The 21,531-nt window shown below is 36.0% G+C and overlaps 1 protein-coding gene across 2 annotated transcripts in view; it reads right to left on the reverse strand.

Moving 5' to 3' along the window:
* LOC133526776 (RNA polymerase II elongation factor Ell) overlaps window positions 1-21,531 on the reverse strand; it is an 80,547-nt gene that overhangs the window by 50,131 nt on the left and 8,885 nt on the right. For both annotated transcript variants that reach the window (XM_061863520.1, XM_061863518.1), the window contains exon 2: window positions 6,713-6,760. In XM_061863520.1, coding sequence (XP_061719504.1) covers window positions 6,713-6,760 — 48 coding nt within the window. The remainder of the gene's footprint in view (window positions 1-6,712; window positions 6,761-21,531) is intronic.

A 21,531-nucleotide genomic window follows, 5' to 3' on the forward strand; every position in this document is an offset into this window, starting at 1 on the left:
GCGTTCAGCTTCACCTTATAATAAACCGTGTTTGTTAGAATCAGCACTAACAAGTCATAATAGGTATAAGCGTTGAAACGCACTTCCTCGTCAGGTATCGAACGAAAGCGGTATTAACTATGTTTGATGGACGCGGGCACACGACAGCTTTCCCTTCTTTAATGGAAAAACATCATTAAACCGACTGCGGCGGACAAAACTTGCGAGGCAAATGTTAGGCGTGGGATACCGGCTTGGCCACACGCTGTGGACAATGTCAAACAATCAGTTAAAGATAAGGGAAGGCTTTCTTCTAGCGAAGACAACTTACACCCATTAGTTCCACAGAACTGTTTTTTATCTGTATGCCAAGTACCCTACAGCCTTGGCCAAAAGTATATAAGTGTGTGTTTTCACACACAGGTTTAATAGGTATTTAATCGAGCATAAATACCGTATAACGCATACTAGATAATATGTAACGGGTCTTACGCGAATAAGTATACCGTAATGCCGTTGTTAAATACTCCAGACAAAATCAGATTGATGTTGTATTGTGTCTTATCTATATTAAGTATTTATACAAAAAGTTATTGGTCACTTTTACTGTCAAAAGTGTGTGTCTTTTATTGCCCTCAAATCAGCTTTCTTATGATACTTTGAGAACTTTTGAATATCAGATGAGTTTTTTTTTAAGTTACCCAGTGTACTCTTTACTACTGATCAATGTTGTAGATGTACAAAATGTGCACTGTAGACATTAACCTTAAAGACAACAGAAAAAGGAAAGAAATAAGCAAATGATTGGCAAATTAAAAGTTAAAATCCTAGCATAATAAGCAACATCAGAAATGAAGCAAGTTTAATCATAGTACTGTTGTAACGGTCGCCCGTGTCCTTAATGGTCGAACGCAACTTGCGCAAAGGTCGTTTGGCCAAATAGCCTCTATCAATTTAATTTAGGAAACTGCATGATACAATTTTACAATACGGACGTCAGGCGGACTAAGATTTTGCGAAAAAATCATGCCACGAAGTGAAAGTGAGTAGACGAAATAGTTATGTACATCTTGTATCAGTTGTAGTATCCGTATTGGCAATATCCAGTAACTGGAAGCGTGCTTTGAGTTGAAACTACAGCAGCTTGCGTGACGTAGGTCTGAATTTAAGGAAACGTTAAATTCAGAATTCCTAACAGAATAGATCAGTGCAATTGCACAAATTAGATTTCTTGGGTCGCCCCATCCAAGCACAAATCGCGACATTCGGCGTCATCGGTGATGCCGTCTTCTTTAAACCGCACGGTATCGGCACGGGGAAACCAAAGGCTTTGGTATCAGCGGCCTATGTGTAATGAAAAACAGCAATAAAATTGTATTTTTATTGCTCAGAAAGAATATAGAGCATGAGTTTTATAGCCAGTAGGTATGAATATGAATGTACATCTTTACTTATTACGTACTAATGGATAATGTAAACGCCAATTTCGTAACAGCTAACCGAAGATGCGGTCTAAGGAAAAAGAGTAGATCTTTCTTTACACCCGCTAAATTAATTGGTACAAGGATCTTAAAAGGAGATGATTTAATGTACATAGAAAAATCTTTTAGTTAAGACTTCATATGCAAAGTGACCGCAATTGAAATAATTAAGCAGCACGCATATTGGCACTTACGACGGTATGCTACATTAATGACCAATTTACAATCATTAAAAATTGATCGTAAATCTGTTGTAGTATTGACCATTAATAACTCTATCACATGTACGTCTGAAAAATCTTGATAACTATCTGAAATTATGAAGTCAATTTCTCAAACAGCAGTGAATAACGCCCAATAATAATAGATCACAAAAAAAAAGAATTTATCTAGTCCTTGCTGCATCAATGTGCCTAAGTACGAGAGCGTCTAGATTTGAGGCCGAATGTACCGAGGTTGTAGCCTCGACTAAGATATTAAACAAATTACCTGACATATAAAATCGACTTATATATGTCAAAGATATATTATATGTCGAAGCGTATTTGGATAGTGTTGTAATGTACTGAGATTGGATCTAAAACTACTGTAGGTGTCTAGACCATGTACAATTAAAATTACTATCTCACGCCGGAGCCCTAAGATATCCAACGACCTCAAATCCGTAATAGCGTTTACACATTCTTGCACTTTTCGTTACGCGCCTTTATTTTTCAGACTGTACGGAAGAACGCGTTTCAGGTGCATCACTCGCAATGTTGACATATCGTATAATACAATGTAAGGTATATCAAAGAGCGTCCACTTGCGGTGTCGGTATGCGGCTGGAAGCTTTGTCCAGCGGAGCTGCGTTTGCGAAGTGAAAGTGAGCGCTCACGTAGCGCAGCCCCAATAAGACGACAGCGCCGTCCGCATACTTCGCCAATTACCACGAGGAAATCGGCACGGTTCCGCTGACGCTCCTGACACCCTGCTCATAAGTAGGTAAACAAACATTTTACGAACTATCGAGACGACATGCCTCTATACTTGTCATTCAGGCTTGCAAAGAACGTTTGGAATCATAGGCAGTCGTAGCGGAGACTTCCAAAGAATGCTTTGAAGTAGGGGCGGCTAGCTGGATGGCTAAGCTAAATTGCTTAGCTGATGCTTGCTTGCTTTGCTTGATTGCTTGATGTTGAAATAACTGATATTTGAAAAATTTGGGTCATTTTCCTTTATTCAAAGTGACAAAGTGTTCTGAAATATGGATATCCGTTGGGATATCAGAATGAAGTTGTAGAAAGAATGAGAATGCTTGCATGCCTCAAGCAATTAAGGTAGTAATCAAGAATACATGTTGCGTTGATATTTTTGATAGTTTTAAACATGTTTAATATAATTATAAATGTCAATTACCTTCACGGACATCAATTGAATGTATCCAACATTGACCCCATGGCCAAACCAGTGTAAGCAACCAACCGGCCTCAGCTCGAGATAACTGATTATAGGTAACCTTCTCTTACTATTTTGTTCCGGTTAGCAGAGATCGTGTTTGTAGTCGGCTAGCACCCGCTGATCCGATCTCAGGGATGTGGGCAATGTTTATTAGTCATAGCACGGACCGCTGAACTAAATAGATTTGCAACTTGACGTACATATCTGCCTATGAGTAAAGTATTAAAGAAAGAGTCAGCAAATCGCGGATAAAATTCCTAATTTTGGTCGAAAGCACATTGATTAAATAGCCATGAAACATGGATAAAGATGTGAACTTGTTATGGTAGATCAGTACAGTTAGAAGATATGTTCAAATTAGCACCTTGCCATCCAAACAAGTATTACGGTATACATCGAGTTATAACGGAATATTATCGTTACTCTAAAATTCAGGGCAATTATCATGATCTACATCGACAATCTACGTAATAAGATTGACTTGCGCTAAAACACAACAACTTTTACTATGAGGCCAACCATGAAATCGCGGAAAAGTACAGCTGTTCCAACATTAATCATTGATCGTTAATCTTATTTCTAATCTCTTTGATAGGTGACAGACATTACGAGTATATAGGGTAGGTCTGCATAAACTCATTTCAACTTCAAACCACACCAATTTCAAATTATGATCGGTTCGGTGGTAAGAAATCCATAAAACGTGTACCAGGTGTAAAACCCAATTATACAATAAGTGTTTTCCATTTGCTAATTCACGGGTTTTAGAGCAAAACTGAAGAGCCTTAAACAATAGGTTGTATTCAAGATCATTGCTAAGTGGACGTGCTCCTGAATAGCTTGTCCTTGCGAGTAGTATAAACACTATTGTTAGCTCGATGGGCAGTCATTGTGATCTGATAAAATCTTGTCAGCCTCCCTTTGTTCAGTCAGAAATAGTAAAACTTGAAATACACGAATATTAATGAATATTAAGGGACCTTATGCCTGGCTAGTAGAATCACGTAGCCCATAATCAAGAGAGATTTATTACGACTTGCCAGGTTAAGTATGTATGGCGAAGACAGATTCAACCCACAAAGAAACTTGACTTTCAAACTAGCGATCTCTATACAAATACAAAATAAAAGTATTTTACAAGATTCCGTAAAAAAGTTCTTCGCGGAAAACTCACGCACCCAAATTTCAGGGATTTCGTAAATTTAAGGGTCTTTAAGATTCAATGTCGAATTTCAACAAAATTGAGTTTTAATCCGTAGATAACCTCTTTGCTGCTGAGATAATCCTAAAATGCTTTATGCATATGGATTTTTCACTTTTGTCACGTTAAGTAACTGAATTGGCTTCCTTTATTGAGTTCCAGGCGAGGAAAGGTTCAATTTAAATGCACCGCATGCCACACGGCGTGTTCTCAAAGCACGGGGCAAGGCAATAAAACGCGTCTAAACTGCCTATTGCGTATATATAACTTCAACAACTAGTAATTTATGCGAAACCATTTCAAATAATTCCTACGGTAAAGTGTGTATAGGGTAATAATAAATTGAACAGAAGTGCCTATTGTCCCTGAAGTAAGTTAAACCTTCGGGGTTTGAGCAAACTTCAGATGTATTATAAAGTCGCGGGCAGGACATCGACCCGACGGTGACCGCCTCGAATCGCATCCAACTTACATTGTGATGGATGAACATTCAGTTTTGTAATACAGAACGGGTTCAATGTACATCTATGAAACGTGAGTCATTTGATAATACTTGAAACATTCGCGATAACATTACGCTATCTTTGATAAAAGATCTAATTATAATAATGCCGACAGAAAAACAATTTAATGCAAAATCAATGTAACTTCCAAGAAAAAAATATTGCTGACGGTATAACGAAAGTTTGTGAAATAAATATGTAACTAGAGTCAAATATCTATTCGCCACATTATTATAGAGCCAATTCAGCATAAAAATTAATGACGGAAATCACAGTTTTCTGATAACAGTTTAAAACAATTATAAAAGAAATCACACTGACACCGGACTAGCTAAACAGTAATTTTTCGTGACCTGTAAAGTTACACCTGTTTTGCTAGTAAAGTGTTCTGAGGTCCACTAAATACAATAAATACACTTACACAATCCGCAGAAATGCAAATAGTTATGACAGCGAAACTAATACGTGAAGTTCATTGTCTTTCGTTCGTTACCCGTTTCGAAAACGCCAACATTAATTTACAGTTAATGAGCACATGTCATCGGAAGAAAGGACGCGAGTTCATCGCGCCAGATTTTATGCATTGATTAAAACGTGCACTGAGAATGTGTCCAGGCGTACACACACGCACAAGACAATACACTATGAGAGAAGCCTAGGGGGAGGACAACGGCCGTACCTGTGAGGTGCAGTAGCATCATACCCACGGTGACTGGAACGGTAGCTATTTTTATACCGTCCACTCTATCTTATTTACTATTCTGGTCCACGACTCATTGAATTGTGGTTATAATGTGCAAGTTGGATGCATGCCAGAGAGTCTCACACCTAAAGCACCGGTAGCGAGATATTCGAAGAATGAAACGGTGGTAATGATTCGCAGAAGAATCATTAATCCCCCAAAGTTTCTGGGATTATTTATAAAAATCACAGAGCCAAGGTTGACTTGAGCTAGTACATTCGCGTGATCGAGTGCAGTTAAATCAATTGTCTGACTTTGCAATCCAATGTCGTTATGTAAAAAAACTGCACACCGGCACGACGACCCAGAGGTTAATCACGACATCATAAAAACAACTTATAAAATAAAGTAACATAAATGCGGATGGATCGAATCAGGATTTTTATTAGGTAAGCATTTGAATGATGCAACGTGTGCAGGTTGAGATGTGTGAAGACGTAAAATGAGGTTCCTGGGGTCGTTTACATATGAGCAGAGGGCTTACGGCGAGCAACGAGAAAAGATCACGTCAAACCGGCAGGCGAGTCGGACAGTGGCAACAAGTAAACCGGTCGAAGGCGCCGGGCGTCGCGCGCCGCCGCCGCGGGGATCAGCCGGGGATAATCAACTTGTAAACAAAATTGCATTAGTCTCGCTTTTTGCGACTGACGTTGCAACTTAAACATGGTCGCCATCGGGAAGCAATCCAACCTAATAGTTGATTAAACGGTTAATGGTCAATGCAAATCGACGCGGCGGGTTTGAAATCAGTTGATTGAGACACGATTGTTGAATAGGTTAACTTCGGCTAGAAATAAACGAGTGATACTTAGGTACATACCTAGTTTAAAGTTTAGGATAAAAGTTTATAGATTACCGACCGCAGCGACAAGCAAGCAGCAAAACGAAATCGGCTAAGTGGGTCATCATATAATTTCGCAAGCGTATCGAGTGCCGCAAACGTTAACTGGTACGCTCGAGGCGAGTCAAGGCCTGCGCTCCGAGGCCCCGGTGGCGAGGTGGCCTGTGCTGCCTCCACCACGCTCGCATGCACCGAGTTTCTTAGTCAACTTGCACCGGATTTTTTTGCATCTCCTAAAACTGGTCCGATTACCACATCATTTGGAAATGTAGGTGTAATTGTCTGAAGAATTTTGATCAATGATTTGGAGAGATCGACAAGGGTCGTTAGAGTCAGACCAAGCTAAGATGGCAGCGATTTTGATAGCCCAGCCTGTGCAAGTAAACGTCATATTTTCATAGTATAAGTTTGACGTTTAAAATAACACTTCCGGTGTGTGGGCTGTCAAAATAGCTGCCAAATTATTTTGGCCTGACTCTATCATTTATTTTTTGAAAGTAAATAGTTTAAAGCAAGAAGACTTACCCCTTCATTTCCGGGTAGGAACTGTATCGTAGGTTTTGCCAATTTATCCTGAAACGGAAAAACAACACATATTAAATAAAATCAAAGGCCCATTAAGAAAAGGCAACTGCAAAAACACGTTCTAAATTTAATTGTCTCTCCTATTCCCTATAGTTAAGGTTACTAAAACCTACATTATGGTATTGACTCATATCACCCTTAATATATCCAATGTAGTCTTGGCCAATATTGGGGGTGTTTGTTACGCCGACGTTTTTAATTATCGAGAACAGAAAAGACAAATTAAAAACCTAATGACTACTAAGTAATAGTTTTTGATGTCATGTAAAATAAAGTGAAGTCCAATAGAAATTGCAAATAATGAAAACAAACCAATTAACCTTAATTTCTTCGTAATCTCGTACTTTTCAACAGTTTATACCTTTTATTTATATCAATTACTAGTTAAAATATTTATAAATATTTTAATGAAATCAACCATCGTTAAACTTTTAGGTTATACGTCAAATGTTAACAAATTCTGTCATAATTGTTGACATTATTTGTAATTTCTATTGGATTTCACTTTATTGCGGACATCTTTCTCTTTTACTCCAATTAAGGCGCAATTAGAGTGACAGAGAAAGATGCCCGTAATTTGCGAACTTCGGTGTTCGCGGTAGGCCCTCAGTTATTTTTCAATGCTTTTACGAATTTATTTCAAATATAAGGGCTGAAAGGCTGAATATAATTAAAGGATTGTATAACGCAGTCAGTGACGCAGAATGTTTTGAACAAATGCATTTCAGTACAAGGAAAATATATTCATATTTAACTCGACTAATTTGCGTTACGGTAATTCAAATACTCATACATGCGCGTACAGACGTTCGTCAAACGATGAATCATAAGTTCATAACATAACTATCGTATCGTTACATTGTTGCGTTATGCAAAGGATTTCAATAGCCTGCAAATTTTACCAATTTACCAAATGTGACCGCGGCCGGCAAAACGTCCTTGCCATAAGGATGAGATTTGCTTGTATCTTTATAATAACCTGACAAGGTGTCCTTATGGCAAACGACAAAGTGGGACGTTCTTCTGGCCGCGGTCACAAATATGAATATGATCTTGCAAATATTTAGTGTAGAAAATGCTGTTGGCTATTTATTTATTTACTCTTTTTTGCACATAAGAAAACACACTGTAGAAAAGGCGAACTTAATGTCATAAGGCATTCTCACCAGTCAACGTCCAGGAAAAGCAGATAAGTTGTAGGCGGTGCAACAACATGTGGTATAGATGATACAATTAGGTACCACCGGTACGAACACAATACAATCATAAACATACATACAGGTATATAAATAATATTGATACAAATACATATACTTACATATACATACATACATACATACATACATACATACATACGTATTAAATCCGTGAAAAAGCGGAAACACTAAGATTTTTCATTACTGCCAGCAAAGTGCTCAATAGGATTTTTAAAAGCAAACCTGTTCGGGCACTGTTTAATTTTGACAGGGAGACTATTCCAAAGGCGAGCTGCCTGAATAGAGAAAGAATCGGACATGTAACCAGTTCGGTGAAATGGTATAGATATAGAGAGATAAAGATTGCCAGAAGAGCGAAGCTGACGGACATGAGAGATACCATAGTAGTGGAAACAAGATTTAAGATATTCGGGGGTCTGAAGGTCGTTAAGAACAGAAAAGTGGGTGCAGAACATGCGAATGTTGCGCCGAATACGAATAGGAAACCAGCCAATTTTAGAGTGGAATGAGGAGACATAATCGTATTTACGGACGAGATTTGCTTGAGAGACTATATCCATTTTGAAGTTATTCCAGTCTTAGATGTGTAGTGTAACTGTTGGACCCTACAATTGTCGCTTTAGGTTTCCATTGTTATGCTACAACGATAAAATTCACATACATTAAACAGCATATGATAAGGTGTACAGGTATTTGCTCACGAATTTTGAACGTGCATTAACCTAAATACACTACAATGAATACGCTTTTTAAACACGCACTTACTCGTTATTAATTTAAAGAAATTAATAACTTGAGAGTATAACCTTTTTATGTTAAGTGATGTTGTAAATTTGTTTAGGAGGCCAATGTTTGTAACATTGTGTAATGCACCACGGTTAAAAATCCATCAACAGTAAACGCTCGACACTAGCACCTGACGTTATGATTAAGAACATATCATTATGTCATTCCGTCGAAAGGTTATGTTAAAATACATTCAATAGAATATAAATATGTCAATCCATTTTAGAAAAGGGTTTAATCAGGCATAATTGGATAAGAAGCCCGACTTGTTGGGCAACAAGTTTGGTCACAATAAGCAAGTGTCGGATAGTCGTGTAGTTGCACAACGGCGATGGACGAACGCGAGAAACAACTAGGCTGGGCTGATGATGTAAACTTAAAAATTGCTTTAGTTACTTACTTAACCACCTAGCAGTGAAATTCGTTGCATCGTCTAGACGCGGTGGGGATGACCCGGAACTGGCGGCACCCATGGCCGTGACTCTTAGTACCGTATGTGGCCGTTACGTCACAATTATCAGTAATCGACATCCCTGGAGTGATTCGGAATCGCAAAGGTCACGTAACCACACACCACACCAAAAAGCGTGTCTTTTTAAAGTTGAATAACATAGAGGTTTTATTACTTAGTTTGTCTGGTTGGTTGCTAGCGATAAGACCCTGTTTTATTTACCTCTGTTTTTAAACTTCGATTATACATTGTGTTTTGTATTGTTTTAGTATTTAAATAAGTGTTTCGACATTATCTTATATACAAAGACTTTGTGCTAGCAATTACTTAAGCTAATACTGTTAATCCTTTTCTTGGAAAAAAAATCGTGAATTCAAGCCGCGACTGTTAAAGAAAAAAAAACTCTTAGAAAAAAAATACAAAAGGAGGATGTACAATCACGTATATTGTAAGATATATTGCAAAGAAAAGGGCCTTTTGAGGATCTACTTGTGGTAACAGGCTCGTCAAACTTACTGCGCCATAATAATTTATTAAAGATAACATTAGACTAGATCTTCCTTATAATGATAATGAAATTCTTATAAATCAACAAGTTATGCATAACGAGAACCATTATAAGAAAACATTACGATCAAATCTGCACCGTGACCATGAGATTCCGTGCTTGTAGGTACCGCTAGGGAATTTAAGTGCTGGGGCTTCCCTCACGAAGGTACTGTCCACGATCATAATGGCTGTTGCAGTCTCGTCTTGTCGATAAAAACACGATGATATTATTGACCTACATTACCGCAGGTCATACTTGACTATATCGACAGATATTAATGTACAGTCGATGGCAAAGATGTTTACACTTTTGCACCTTATTCCTCTGTATTTAGGTGAAAAATGTTCACACATATTCGACGCCGACTGTACACCTATACTTGACGTCTGTATTTTAAACATACCGATAATATGTAGAAGTCTTGGTTTATTAGTTTTAATATGAAGCACAGTCGCCATCAGATATATCGGAGCGGCCAAGATGTTCAAAAATATCTGAACACGCACTCTAACGCCTTGACAATAGAGGTGCGTTCAGATGTTTGAGAGCGCCTTGGTCGCTCCGATATATCTAAAGGCGACTTAATTCCAAAATTGTGTAACTTACTTTATTGCCTTAGAATCCTTAGATAACTTTCCTTTTGTAAAGAAATAATATATCATATATTTTACAAACCTAATAAGTACGAGTATAAAAGAACAAGTACAGCGAATCACATCCATTCAAGACTTCAACTAGATTTGCGAATGTCAAAAAACTAGTTTTTAATATCAAGGTCGAAATTGAGTGTTAAATATATTCTCAAGAACAAGAGCGCGAGAAAAATTACACTTGTTTTATTTTGGGCTTACATGCCGAATAATACTGAATTTCGAAAAATCTCCATGCAATGAAAGTTAAATAAGGCCCTTAACTCAATAAACATTGAAGAATGCGACTGAGACATATTGTATTGGACATTTGGCATATTATCTTATGTCCCATGATTTGCAATGTCTCGGACGTATCAACAAACAGTGTGGAATTGTACTGACTAAGTAAGGTAGGAAATTAACACTAACGGGCGTAAAGGTGTCAGAAATTTCGTAAAATGAACCCTGTCACTACAAAATAAGGTTCAAAATAATTGTGGAAAATATATTCCCTCTGATTTATAAAGGCTTAAAACAAGATAATGCACGCGTCATTCTAATTGCGTTATCTTCGTCTATGATAGTGACACTTGCGTAATGGTGGCAACGTTTCGTTATAGGAATTGCAACAATGAAGTTCAACTGCGCACGTTTTGATAATGCTGATACAGATAAATAACTGAAGTTCAAACATTAAAAAACGAAATACATTAATTTACCTACGTTATGCATACATAATATGATAGTGTTTAGACTGCGGGGCATAAAAAAGAGATATATAAGATTATGAAATAAGACACCCCAATAAAAATGCTTTCATGAGTAGGATAATTTAAAATGTTAATCAAAATTTTAGATTCAGGTCACGATTTAAAATAGCTTTGCTTCATAATTATTAAATGTGTCATTCTTAAGCATAAAACCTTTGTAGGTTATAATATGAAAGAAATAGACTTTATAATTAAACGTGACAATCAATAGATGGAAGCTTAATTTATTACGTTGTAGAATGCCTATAGTACCTAACAAGTACATAGCAATGCCTAAAAATAATTGAATACGCTGGGTAGGAAATATATGGAGGCCGCTTTTCGTTTAACCTGTTTTAATTGATCAAAAGCTTATCTTTAATAGGTAATTATCATTAGATATTATATTCATTGATAAGGTATCATAAGCTCCAAACTACTCTGAAAACATGTTTACCTTTTTAGCATATACGTAGTTCGGTTACGGTACGCACTACTGACCAGTTATATATGATCCATATTGCGGAATTTAATCGGAACTAATTTTACATACTAAACTGAACTGTCAACCTATACATGAGAATAACAGCGCCCTTTTGACAATGATCAAATATTTCTGGTCGGGCTTAACATGACTTTTAACAACCTTGTACAAAAATTGTTGCACCGATAGCTTTTAAGGAACGTTACATACAATGTGACCTTAGATCATTTTATCGGCGGCCTTAGCCAAAAACCTTACCATCTCATTATGCAACATCACAAAATATTACTCAAATTTTAATTGCTATTATTTAAACATAAATGCTGCCTGACATGGGGTTATTTATTTAAACATTATTGCAATTAAACCCTAAAGTACAAATGGCGAAACCGAAACGCAATTGTAAATAATATAGTGTAAATTCTATGTAACGACACTCAAGGGACCGGATATTTATTAACATTATAGTTTTCGTTATATAGAGTGAAATCAATATGAAAGTAAAGCAACTTTAGGCAAAAAATGTCGTCGTTATAGGGAGTGAAACGTTATATCGAGTGACGTTATATGGAGTTTACACTGAATTTGTGTATAGAAAATATGGATCTCGTTGAATATAAATATTAATAAATAATATAAGTATATAAAGTGACAAACTTAATACTTTATGTTTTATTATTATAAATTTTGAAGTAACGCATGTTTCGTATTTCTAAAAATGCTTTATGATAAATAGTAAAAAACATATTTGTACGCCACTCTTGGCAGAGCATCGTGGGACTGTTTACAAAACCTATGTAAGATAACATGTCGGTGTTGTGTGTTTGACAGATATGTTTCACAAATAAACAATATCTCTTTCTCTCTTAATTAATTTTATTCGTACAGTCGAGTCCATAAATATGTATAAAAATAAAATAATTGTTCTTGAAACTAAAACGTCAATGTTTAGATGGAAACGACTACATTTTCTATGCCGACGTCAGTTCTTACTTCTTACGTGCGAGTTTTCGTAATTCATTAAGCTAAACTAAACTAGTACCTTAATGATGTATTTTTGGTATATCTACATATCTCACCTCTTTATCTTTATTCTATCGAATGTTACATACAATAGCTAAAGTTTATTTTTTTGGCAGTCGAAATTATATGAACATTTATAAATATATTTGAGAAAAATGTGGAATAGCCTATTGTATTTTAAACGTTACAGGATGAAGACAAAGCTGGAAGGACTAAAGTTTAGTAATGATTTATAGTTCGTGTCATCCACGACGACGCGCAAATTTGTCCTAACCTAACCTGTAAAAACTCAACGAGACAATTCACGCGTCTTCGTGAATAACCAACGCTGCCATAAATATAAGTTATGATATTGATCACTATATAGTACTACAAAATAAAGTAAATGATGTAACCAAGTATATTAACTACCCGATTAAAGTTTGCGTGAAATTGCGCACGACACGGAATTATTTTTCTACAGAAATCGGTTGCGTGCTATTTGCATTTTTTAAATCTGGACTGAGTTAAAAACGACGGTACCGTTGTATTTTACAGATTTAATTATATCACAGAATTATTCAAAATATGTACAAGAATAAAGCATTTTATCATAAGTCATTGTTTAATTTTATACCTTTAAACGAGCAATTCTTGTATCTATGTATATATTTCGGGGATCTCTGAAACGGCTCTAACGATTTCAATGACATTTGCTATATGGGGGTTTACGGGGACGACAAACATTTTCCAAGCAAAGCTCGGTCTCCCAGATATTGATAATAATGATACTTTAGCTGGCTCTCATTGTAACTTTTTTGGGCGAAAGGGAAAAATGTTTAAAAGAAAATAATAATTATATGAATGTACTTCTTCTATTATAACTTAAAACTTTAAAGATAATTTAAAATGCCAAATTAATGATGTCATTTACCTCAATATTCCTGACATGATATCCCCTACTAATAAATATAGAAGAAATAGTTATCGGAAATTACGATACACTTTAGTGATGCTTCGGGTGTGGTTTTAAAATCAATGTTAATTAGAAATTAGTGCTACACAAATGTACCTAAATAGTCTAAAAGATACCGTAAAAAACAGGTAAACTCGTTAATCCATATGTAAACTTGGTTGCTGAGGTCAGTTAGGCACTTGAACCGTGGGAGTGGTTTGGCAAGATAAGAAAGCCTTCAATTTGCGGGCGTGGCTTCACATCGTTGGACGAAAAATGTACAGCGGGACCAGCGACACACATTCTGCCGAAGAACGGCATTGGTCTTCGATTATTCAAAATCTTGCTGTTTTATCAAGTACTCGTACTTACGATTCTCGACTAATTAATTCTCAAGTAAAGACTATGTATATTTGAAATTAGGTTCAAGAATTATCAATAGGGAATATTACGTGAAACTCTGCGTAGGGGGCGCCACTACCACAAACCATCAATCTGAGGGTCTACCGTGAAACAGAAAAACCGAAATTTCGTTATCTAACCACTGTATCACTCTTGCGAAAATGAGGCAGATAACTAAATTTTGATTTTCGCGTTTCTCGGTAGGCCCTAAACAAACCGCTTTGATGCATCAATGTCATATTTTATTATGTGTGAAAACTTGTCAAAAAACAGTTTAAGGCACAGTATGTATAAGTTACTCTATGGTTTACGCTAGGTGCTAGTGCTGCACTCTGGCGGCAGAACATTGCAGTAATACTCCCTATTCAGATCATCAAAATAAATTGTCAATAACAAAGTAAACAAATATGTATTTAAGGACAATCTTAACACAAATCGGCCTATCATAATCGAATTAAATTAAAACTTTAACTATGTGTACTAGGCGACAGTAGAGATATTTAAACATCAACAAACACAAAAATAAATGGTCCTACAACTACCCGGATTCAAACCCCGGACCCTCAGCTTCGCAGGCACAGTTTTTACCGACTAGGCTAGAGCGCAGTTTTAAATTTTAAATACTCATAAGTCATAACAAAACGCGATGATGTTAGATGATTATGAAGATTTGGTAGTTGATAAATCATTTATATTTTATCTTTCAGACATAAATTATGTTCCGGTACATTACTTATGAAATTTCGATCAGAATTTTTACTCCGTAAGGATGATAAGCACAGTGGGTGTGAATGATATTATGAGTACATTTTTCACCTCGTCCCAACGGAATTTAATAAGGTGTTAAGAGGCTGTCAATACCTAAAGCGCGCACACTGTCTATTTGTATCGGAGTAAATGAGATAGCACTGTCGCATATTACTGGGCCTGGGCAAGGGAATAATAATAAAAATATTTAAATAAAAAAAAAGTGGATTATTAGTGTAATATTTTACTCAACCACGGTTTAGATATATATGTTTTGAAATTATGATTTTAATTGCAGACCCATAAGCCAAAACAATAAAGCCATAGAACCGTTTAATTGTGATTTTAAAACCAATCTTTGCAATTATTTTCTATCGAGCCGATTTCGTTCAATCATGTATCGAGTACAACCACGGTCTTTGAAATATAATTAATATGAACATATATTTTTCTTACTTGACTAAAACAAATAGTCTTTCTTAAAAAACTGTTTAAGTAACATCAATTTCAAGGACATTGGGTGTTGACAGCCTCTTAAAGTGAAACAAACGATTGGACTCAAAGCGTGAAATAAAGAAGGTAATCAGTGTCACATTCTGATTAGATCGGCTTGAGCTCAGCCATTTTATTACCATTATCAAGTGGCTTTATAGCCCCTCGGTTGCTATTAAATAGTTTCAACTAAATAGGTGCCTATTCCTATTACCTATCAAGCTAAAGTTATTCAAACGCGATCCACGCACGCTACCTTATTATGCAAGATAGCGAGATCAACCATTAACATTAACTAATAGGTAAAACGTTATTGACATGAAAATACAAGTCACACATAGTGACAATTGAAGTCGGTGATGAGTTGATGACGTCTGATGAGGATATTTTAATATGTAAAAAGTACCTAAAGCTATAGTAATGATGATTGAGAAATCTTTTTTAAACTGTGCTAGGAACTAAAAGCGAATAATAATGAATGTGTCATAGAGCCGCCAGGCGGCGCCAACGTCGACCACACGGCCAATTAAATAACTTATAAAACATACATAAATAAAATATATAGATTACAACTAAGTTTATTAAAGACGATAGTTCCAAATAATGTAAGAGATAAAATAGGCATCCATGAAGAATTATTACAATATTGTAAAATTATTAGTATACACAAGAAAACCGATATAGCAATAATCAATGATGAGATTGTAAACCTAGGAAGTTTAAATAAAAACCGTAGGCCGAGACATTTACGAAAGTTATCATACTTGCCTCGATTCGTCCTACCAAAGTGTGCCAATGCATATGGAAAACGACGATGGGAATATTTGCTACCACATATCCTCAACGAATTATCCGAAGTAACTTATAATAACATTAGTAACAACCCACATAAATGTAAACAAATATTGAAAGCCGCATATCTTAGGTAAGATAATTAAATGTATGTCACACTTATAAGAATATCTCATTTCACGAAGGCGGGTATAAGCGGAACCGAGATCCTAACACCTTATAATAGGGATCAAGATTGCCGACTTCGTGATATGAAACACTCCATGGTTTTAAAATGTAAACAATAAACCTACTTATAATATTATAGAGTGTAAGAGCGATTACAGCGGCAGTTAAGCCCTAGGAGGCTTTGTTCGCTGGAATTATATTGAGAATGTATGTATAAATTTTTGTGTTAATAAATTAAAATAATAATAATAAGTAATAAATAGATATGAATGATGTAATAATTCGGTGATAATTGTTTGTTATGTAACAATGTAGCTTATTTTTGTATGCCCTTAATTAAGGTACAAATATAATTATCATGAATTATATATAGTGTCGGTCAAAATAAATGCTTAATGTATTTATTTATTTATTAGTCCCGATAACAATGCAAATAATTTAATTTAAAAAACATCATCTAAGATTACTTCTGCACACATTGTGTGCAGGAAATAAATCTGATTAAAATAATTGTATTTTGATCTTGCCATGTATAGTATAAGTATATACATCCGGAAAGTCCGTGCCATGAAATTTTACTGTAAGAGGATACAGGAGCTGAGATTTAAATATTTTAGGTGAATATATCCGTCTCGCTAACGGAAGCGGCTCTATAAACTAGTGCGATAAAGACAACGCCAGGTTAGGCTAAAAATCGTACGTGAAAATCTCAAAAACGATGTTTCGTACTCGACTGTTTCCTCATCCAAAACTTAACCAAATGTAACGAAATTTCGAGATCTAAATGGCAATGAAATTATGTGTGTCGGACTGCTTTGCTTTTTAGGCTAATTGATGTCAGTTTTGAATACCATGCTTCTGTTTGCGGCCTAGTAAATTAGGCCGTTTTTGCGAATATTTGAAGTGCCCTAGCGCCTTAAGAAACAAAAATATCAAAAAAAGCAAAACAGTCCGACACATATTAATAATAATAATATGTGTTGAAAAAATCATTGCTCTAGCTTCAAAAACCACGGAGGAAACAGTTGAGTATGTTTGTATGGAGAAATGACCACTTCTGTTGGCTCTTAAGTCATTGTTAGGATTTATCACATATTCCGTCTCGTAAAAACCTTCCTACCTGCATGAAAAGTCCCTTTAAATCCAGCTTACGCAAGCTGCGGCTGTGTTCTCGGCAGAGATTGGCTGACATTTAGCAAACGGGTTTGGTTTAGTGCTGGCTATTCCAGCCTTAGACATAAACACAGGTGTTCATAGATTAAAGGCTTCAATCAACATTTAAACTGATAAATTAGTTTAGAATTCATTCACGTTTCTATTACCTGCCTCAAGGATTATAAATTATAGTATGTAGATAACAAGTTACGTTCAAATGAATAAATTGTATTAACTATCTCGTTTTAGGCCAAATTTATCTCGTTGTCATTCGAATTATCGTTAAATATTGGTAAATAAGGTACCAATGTAACCCTAGACAGTACTTTAAAATATCCCTTACAATTTTTTTACAAACGTTTACATCAATTTAACCGAAGTGACCATAAAAAAAAACAACTTAATTAACAAAACTTACAACGGTCACTCACGTATTTTAAGTCGAAAACGCTCGACATGTTTCACTCCGTTCCGAGGAGTGTCGTCAGCTCCTGATATATTTAATATAAAAAAGACTTTAAAAATGTAACGGACCAATTAGAGATAGCTCCGACAGCTATCTGAGCTGTCGCTTCAATCGCCTCATAGCTAAATGTCAAACTTAGCATACAATCAAATTAATGAAAACAAAAAACTTTGTAATATCTATCGTAGTATGATGTATGTGTCATACAAACTTAAATTGAGACGAATTCGATTTGTGTAACAATGTCGTTTGACATTGACAGCCAAAGCTAACACTTCATACTATATTTATTAAGCTCCAACACTACTGAGATTACTGAGCTATAAGTGTTAATAACCGCAGGCACCAGCACAGCTACTGTATACCAAATCATAGTTACTGAATAAAAGTTTTTTTATTTATTTTTATTTTACTTGGTATCTCTATGGTCCACCGAAGTACAACTAAGACACATACATACTAAGGGGAGGGGAAGGAGAAGGAGAGAGAGGGCTGTACATATTAAGAGGGCGCATAAAGCTAGGAAATTTAAAAGGAACAAAAGACATGGTGCGCCGCGCGAAACTTGCGACGGAAGATTTGGCGACTGCGTGGCTTTTGACGTTTTACCAGGGGGAGCGACACTTCCCCTTTCGGTCATTCTCGGCTCCGTTCGGCTCAGCAATCTCAGCATTGCTCTCAGCAATTATTAGGGTTGGCACAACTTGACGCCCCTTTGCATGCACGACCACAGATAAGATAATGACTTGAATTTTGACAACCCTAAATAGCCGAAAGGAGTAGTGCGATACATTAGAAAGGGACAGCATGATTCGTCCCTGAATCGTTGTCAAACTTCGGTTTTGTAGGAAGTGTCATTTCTGTAGGGTAGTACTATTATTTATTTATTTAAACTTTATTGCACAAAATATATACAACAATGTACAAATGGCGGACTTAATGCCAAATGGCATACTCTACCAGTTAACCATAGGGCCAAACAGAGATACCTAGAGTTGAATTTATTCTGTGGTTTTACCTCAAATATCTGCACGGAAAAAGTATAAAAACTCAAAAATGCGCGATTCCCAGAGATAAGACCTAGATCGAGTTTTGGCCCTCGAAAACCCTCATATAGCAAATTTCATTGGAATATAGAGCCGTTTCCGAGATCCCCGAGATTTATAAAAGATATACAAGAATTGCTCGTTTAAAGCTATAAGATGACTCTGAAAGTATAGTTCTGTATTAAATTGTGCTTGTCAAATCTCTCTCTATCTCTAAATTATACTCTTCATTAAAACGTCAAATCAATATAAAAACTGCTATTTTGTCTAAGCCCCCTCTTAATAATTTATTTCTTCGGGTGTTTATTTAGAAAAAGTGTCGTTAGTAAGGATTTCTTGGCGTGGAACATGTGTTCGCGAGTAACCGGCTAAGGGCAACCAGGTGTCAAGCCGGGGGAGGGTGCGATGACCCCGACCCCATCGTTACCGTCACGCGTGTCCCGCTACATCTTTACCAATAAATCCATCTCCGTTTAATAGAACTGAGCTTTTGTGCAACATTTTAGTAGTCGAGATGTATTTTAAACTATTTAAAGGCAAAAATTAGGTCATTAACGTTAGAAACAGGCTTATGACGACTTAGAAAATATAAAACCTAGTTAAGAATAACTTTCCCAGTAAATAATTATTATTAAAATATTTAGGGACAATCTTAAATAGATTGAGCTAGTAAGGAACATCTAACACAGTGTTAAATTTTGACTGTAACCATTGTGACCGTGGCCGGCAAAACGTCCCACTTTGTCACTTGCCATAAGGACGCCGTTTAAGGTTATTCATATGAAGATACAAGCAAATATCGTCCTTATGGCAAGCGATAAAGTGGGACGTTTTGCCAGCCGCGGTCACAAACGGTTTCGCCGGAAGATCAGCGCTGACCTTCGAGTCAGCATTATGCTGAGGCGAGACCATTTCGTGGTAAACAATGTCAATATGTTTTAATCTTTTCTTTGTCATGTATACTTCTGTATGTTATTTAAGTTTTACCACGAAAATAAATGATTTAAGATTATGATTACGAAATGTCAAAATGTCAACCGTTTGTTAGATTTGACAGACAATGACATAAATCTCGAAGCTTTTATTAATAATTAACCTTTATCTAAAACTTGCTTAACAATAATAAGCACAAGCAAAGCACCTATTTATTTTAATTATTTAGTAATAAAACAGAAGGACCTAACTACAATCGTATGCGATTGTGATGTCGTCCGTTACATTTATCCTACGACAGCCTTTTACATTATTTTCCTTGACCCATGCAAGCATATACTCATTCGGCGACGCTACAAAGTGATTCATTCCTTTCAATGGATCCCGAACAGGAAAAAAGGCCAGGTGGCACGCTCACAAAACCGTAACAAAAAACGACCGGCGAACCTGACGTAGGTCAGCTGGAGGTTTTAAGGGAGTTTGGTTTGTCCGATCAAAAGGGAGTGTCGATAATCGCTTGTCGACAACAGAGAATGGGTCGCGATATGCGCAGACTGAAAAGATTGCTGTTAAACACGTGCACGTCCAACGAATTTATAAACAGGTGGGCTAGCTTTAATAGTCCACTTTGTTCTTTTGTTTTTGACTTTGGTGACAGTGTTGGCAGGCCAAAGATAGTAATATACTCCAAATAATAATGATGTCTATCAATATATTCACAAGATCATCTCACGATTAGATGTGTAGCAGTCTACAAGGTTGTCGGTCAAAGTCGTCAAGGTCTACTGTTATAATATAATGTACTGACAAAGTCAAAGATATCGACGCGAATTAGGCATAATTAAGTAGAGAACCCAACCTGCTTATCGTCTTTTTACTTTTTAATATCATAGGTAGTAACTTATAATAATAATAATAAATAATAAATAAATATTATAGGACATTATTAGACAAATTGACTAAGTCCCACAGTAAGCTCAATAAGGCTTGTGTTGAGGGTACTTAGACAACGATATATATAATATATAAATATTTATAAATACTTAAATACATAGAAAACACCCATGACTCAGGAACAAACATCCATGCTCATCACACAAATACATGCCCTTACCAGGATTTGAACCCGGGACCATTAGCTTCATAGGCAGGGTCACTACCCACTAGGCCAAACCGGTCGTCAAATCCTCAAAACTTATGATCGCACGATTGAGGGATACCGATGTTAGTATAATTTCTGAAGACGAATGAATTTAGAGGAACTGTAGCATAGGTAACAGCTAGGGGTCACAAAACCGCTAGTATTTTTGAAAACCGGTTTTTCGGTTTTTGTACATTACAAAACCGGGTTTTCCGGTTTTTCGGTGATTTTTCGGTTTTACATATAAAAAGTGAAAAAAAAAACTGCATTTTATGAATTTAAACTTTAATATTCAGTCATTTAACAATGGATATAAAACCTTTTTTATATCTTATAATTATTAGGAACAAAAATTAAAAACAAAATAACTAAAATAATAACCTCCATGCACTTCTGGAACGCGAAATTAACTACAAATAGTTATCATTATAACACAAAACACAAAACATCGTATATTCCTTTTACGAAAGTAAATACTTATTAAATACACTTAACATTTGAGATCAATATTAATTTCATTCATAGGTTAAGTTACTAAACTGGAGATCAGTGAAAAAAATAATGTAATTATAATCCCTCTTCTCGCCTTCT

The sequence above is a fragment of the Cydia pomonella genome, chromosome 17, assembly GCF_033807575.1.
Source record: "Cydia pomonella isolate Wapato2018A chromosome 17, ilCydPomo1, whole genome shotgun sequence".
Taxonomy (NCBI): Eukaryota; Metazoa; Arthropoda; class Insecta; order Lepidoptera; family Tortricidae; genus Cydia; species Cydia pomonella.